At 43.2% G+C, this 4,512-nt stretch overlaps 1 protein-coding gene across 1 annotated transcript in view; it reads left to right on the plus strand.

Moving 5' to 3' along the window:
- LOC122544378 (uncharacterized protein DDB_G0271670-like) overlaps positions 1-4,512 on the plus strand; it is a 23,105-nt gene that overhangs the window by 15,701 nt on the left and 2,892 nt on the right. Inside the window, exon 2 of the mRNA XM_043683622.1 lies at positions 4,234-4,512. Coding sequence (XP_043539557.1) covers positions 4,234-4,512 — 279 coding nt within the window. The remainder of the gene's footprint in view (positions 1-4,233) is intronic.

A 4,512-nucleotide genomic window follows, 5' to 3' on the forward strand; every position in this document is an offset into this window, starting at 1 on the left:
TAGGCCATTTAGGACAGAGATGAGGAGAAACTTCTTCACCCAGAGAGTGGTGGGTGTGTGGAATGCTCTGCCCCAGAAGGCAGTGGAGGCCAAGTATCTGAATAATTTCAAGAAAGAATTGGATAGAGCTCTTAAGGATAGTGGAATCAAGGGTTATGGAGATAAGGCAGGAACAGGATACTGATTAAGGATGATCAGCCATGATCATAATGAATGGTGGTGCAGGCTCGAAGGGCAGAATGGCCTACTCCTGCACCTATTGTCTATTAATGGTAGAGTGGGTTTATGCCAGACGATGAGGTTATAGATTGCATTGCAGCATGATTCTGTTGCTGCTAGTTATCCACAGAACCGTGTGGATGCCCAGACTTTAATTGCTAGATCTGTTGGAAATCCTTTAAAATCATTTGACATAATGATAATATTACACAGCATGATAGAGGGTGTCCTTAATGTGAAGATGGGAGTCGTCTCCACAAGGACTGTATGTAGTCACTTCCACCAAAACTGTGGTAGACAGGTGCCACTGCAGGACATAAATTGGTGAGAGTGAGGTCATGTGTGTCTTTCTCTCGTTGGTTCCTTCACTGTCAGTTGCAGACCTAGTCTAGCAGCTATGTTTTTTTAGGATTTAACCAGCTCCATTAGTAGTGGTGCTGCCAAGCCACTGTTGATGATGAACCTTGAAGTCCTCTGTCCACAGTACATTCTGTGCCTTGCCACCCTTGATGCTTCCTCCAAGTTGTGTTCAACATGGAAGACTACTGATTCATCAGTTGAGTACGAAGATTCCTTGCCTATCTATGAGCTGACACCATGAGTCTTCATAGGGTGTAGTGTCAATGTGATGACTCCCAGGGCAGATCCTTCCTGACTATATAGCTCAGTGCTGCCCCTCCACCTGGGGTCTGTCCTGCTTATGGGATGTGACATACTGAGGGATGGTGATGGTGCTTTCTAAGGTATGATTCTATGAATATGACTATGTCAGGCTATTGCTTGATTGTGTTGTGAGACAGCTCCCATAATTTTGGACCCCAGCTGTTACTAAGTAGGACATTGCAGCATTGAAACGGCTGAGTTTGTTGTTATCCTTTCTGATGCCTAGTTCAGAATTGGAACACAAGTCTTCAGAATTATTGTTGGAATGCTTTTCGGGCCCATAGCATCAGCAGCATCCAGTGCCTCTCAATGTTACTTCACATCATATGGAGTGAAACAAATTGATTGAAAATTGGCATCAGCAAGGCAGGGACCCTCAAGAGGAGGCCGAGATGGATTAGCCACCCAGTACATTGGTCTGAAGATGGATGGAGCTAGTGGAATTGATAATAAAGAAATGGTGATTGTTGTGAATAAATATTTTGCTGCTGTCTTCAAATACAGAGGATACCATAAAAATTCCTTTGTATGTACAAATCAGGAGGCTGAAGGCAAAACTGTAATTGTGAAAGAACCAGTACTGACCAAACTAATAGGTTTGCAGGTTGCTGTGTCAGGGTTACAACTTCATCCCCAGGACATAAAGGAATTGATTAATGAGCTTGCAGAGGAATCGGCGTGAATTTTCCAAATTTTGTTTATTCTAGCAAAGTTCCATCAGACTGGAAAGAGCAAATTTAATCTGTTTATTCAAGAAAGGAGACAGGCAGAAAACAGGAAACCATAGACCAGTTAGCTTGATGGCTTCATGAGGAAGCTGTTAGAACTTATCATTACGGAGGTCATAAGTGCACATTTGGTGAACCTCAAGATAGCTGGAAAGACTTCACATGATTTTGTGAAAGGGAAATCAGATTTAACCATATTTATTGGAGCTTACCCTGAGGAACCCCTGCAGAGATGTTCTGTACCTGACATGACTCATCTCCAACAACCACAACTATCTTTCTTTGTGCCAGGTATGACTCTAACCAGTGGAGTTTGCGCCCAATACCCATTGATTCCAGTTTTGCTCAGGCTTCTTGATGCCACACTCAGTCTATTATGGACTAGGTCCGACCCCTCAAAACATTTTCAAGCAGGTAGTCCAGACTGTAACTTTGCTATTTGTTTCAGGTAAGTGTACAGTGGATATTCCTGGAGTGAATTAGCTGGTCTGACTGCCAAATTTTAAACAAACAGAATTTATTTACAAAATTATGGAATGAAACACAACAAACCAAAAATAGAATACTTGAATAACTTTTCCTATCCAAAACCCGACATACTATCCCAACTTAATGATGCTGTTCCAAAATACTTGCAACAGTCCCAAAAAACAGAACCCTTAGCAACAAGAGTAAAAATGACATAAAAAGCTGACAGGTTACAAAGTCAGAAGGGCAGGATGAGGGAGAGAACTTCAGTTTCAACTGTGACCCTGACTTAACTAACCCCCAAACTGAAATGACCTGCGCAGCTAGAGAGCTGGCCACACCCCATGATTATACCAGTTTTTTTAAAACATGGAAGCCTTAGGCCGGAGGCATTATCTGTTAGGGGTAAACAAGAAACCTTTCAAATGCAACCTAGTTGGAGCCTGGCCAATGACCCCTCTCTGAAAAAGACTCAAGGGCACAGAAAAGGACCAGCTTTGTGACAAGTTGAATGCAGCCTCGATTTCAAGGACTGTCACTCTCACTTCAGGTCTGGAATTCAGTTCTTTTGCCCATGTTGCAGCAAGGTTATAATGAAGTCAGGAGCTGAGTGGCCCAAACCAGGCATCAGTGAGTAGGTTATTGTTGAGCAGTTGCCGCTTGATAGCATTATTGATGACACCTTCTATCACTTTACTGAACGTTGAAAGTAGGCTAATGGGGCAGTTAATTGGCTGGGTTGGATTTGTCCTGCTTTTTATGTATAGAACATACCTGGGCAATTTTCCACATTGTCGGGTTAAAGACAATATTTTAACTGTAATGGAAGAGCTTGGGGAGCAGCAAGTCTGGAGCACAAGTACTATTGCCAGAATGTTGTCAGGGCCCAGAGTCTTCGCAGTATCCAGTGCCTCCAACCATTTCTTGATAGCATGTGGAGTGAATTGAATTGGCTGAAGACTGGTATCTGCAATGCTAGGATCGCTAGAGGAGGCCAAGATGGATCATTCGCTCGGCTCTTCTGGCTGAAGATTGCTGTAAATGGAGAACAACTGCAGAATTCCAAGGAGCATAGGGGTCCAAGTGTTCTAATGTATAAGTCACAAGAGGTTTGGATGCAAGTAGAGCAAGTGATTAAGAATGTTAAGAATGGTAGAATCCCTATAAAATGGAAGCAGACCATTAAGCCCAACAAGTCCACACTGACCCTCCAAAGAGTATCCCACCCAGAACCACCTCCCACTAGCCCATCCCTGTAACCTTCCATTTTTCTACAGCCAACCCACCTAGCCTGCTCATCCCTGAACACTATGGGATAATTTTCCATGGCCAATCCACCTGCACATCTTTGGACAGTGGGAGGAAACCCGAGTACCCAGAGGAAACCCACGCAGACACATGGAGAGAATATGGAAACTCCACACAGACAGTTGCCTGAGGCTGGAAACGAACCCAGAGCCGTGCTAATCATGAGCCACTGTGCCACTAGGGGCCTGCTATTATAAGAGGAAATGAGAATAAAAGCGAGCAGGTACTGCTTTAGTTACATAGGGTGTCGATGACACCACATCCGACATGCTGTGTGCACTTTCAGTATTCTTATTGATGAAGGATGTAAATGTGTTGGAGGCAGTCCAGATGAGATATACTAAACTGAGACCTGAAGTGAACAGGGTGTCTTGTGGAAAAATTAGACAGATTGGACTTGTTTTCACTGCAATTTAGAAGTATTAGGGGTGATTTGATTGAAGTTTTTAAGATCCTGAATGGTTTTGTCAAAGTGGATGTGTAAAGGGTGTTTCCTTTTGTGGTTGAATTGGAACTAAGGGACACATTTAAAATTAGGGGCTCGGCATTTTAGGGCAGTGATGGAAGGAAGTATTCTCTCTCAGAGTGCTATGAGACTTCAGAACTTTACCTTTGAAGACAAAGCAGGTGGGATCATTGGATGTTTTTAAGGTAGAAGGAATTTGCTTTTTGTTGGGAAGGGAATCAAAGGCTATTGGGCGGTATGTTTGTTCATCAGCAGTAATCAATTATGCCATCCAAGCCTTTTAAACAGAGGTACATATTTACAAGGCAAAAGATTGTGGAAATTCTGGAATCCAGAGTAAATAAAATATAATTTTAACATCAATAATCTCTCCTTTCTCAGAAAACGTGGAAATCAGGGCAGGTCCGGCAGAAAACATCAATACTGTAACAAGTACAGATTATAAAAAAATGTCTAGCACCTTCTCCAGTGTCATCTGCAGCACCAGCTCGTCCAGTGCCATCGATGATAGCAGCACACTCAGCAGCACACCCTGTATCACTGATGATAGCATCACACCCAGTACTACCGATGATAGCATCACACCCAGTACTACCGATGACAGCAGCACACCCAGTACTACCGATGATAGCATCACACCCAGTACTACCGATGAAAGCA

This window comes from Chiloscyllium plagiosum, chromosome 48, assembly GCF_004010195.1.
Source record: "Chiloscyllium plagiosum isolate BGI_BamShark_2017 chromosome 48, ASM401019v2, whole genome shotgun sequence".
NCBI lineage: Eukaryota > Metazoa > Chordata > Chondrichthyes > Orectolobiformes > Hemiscylliidae > Chiloscyllium > Chiloscyllium plagiosum.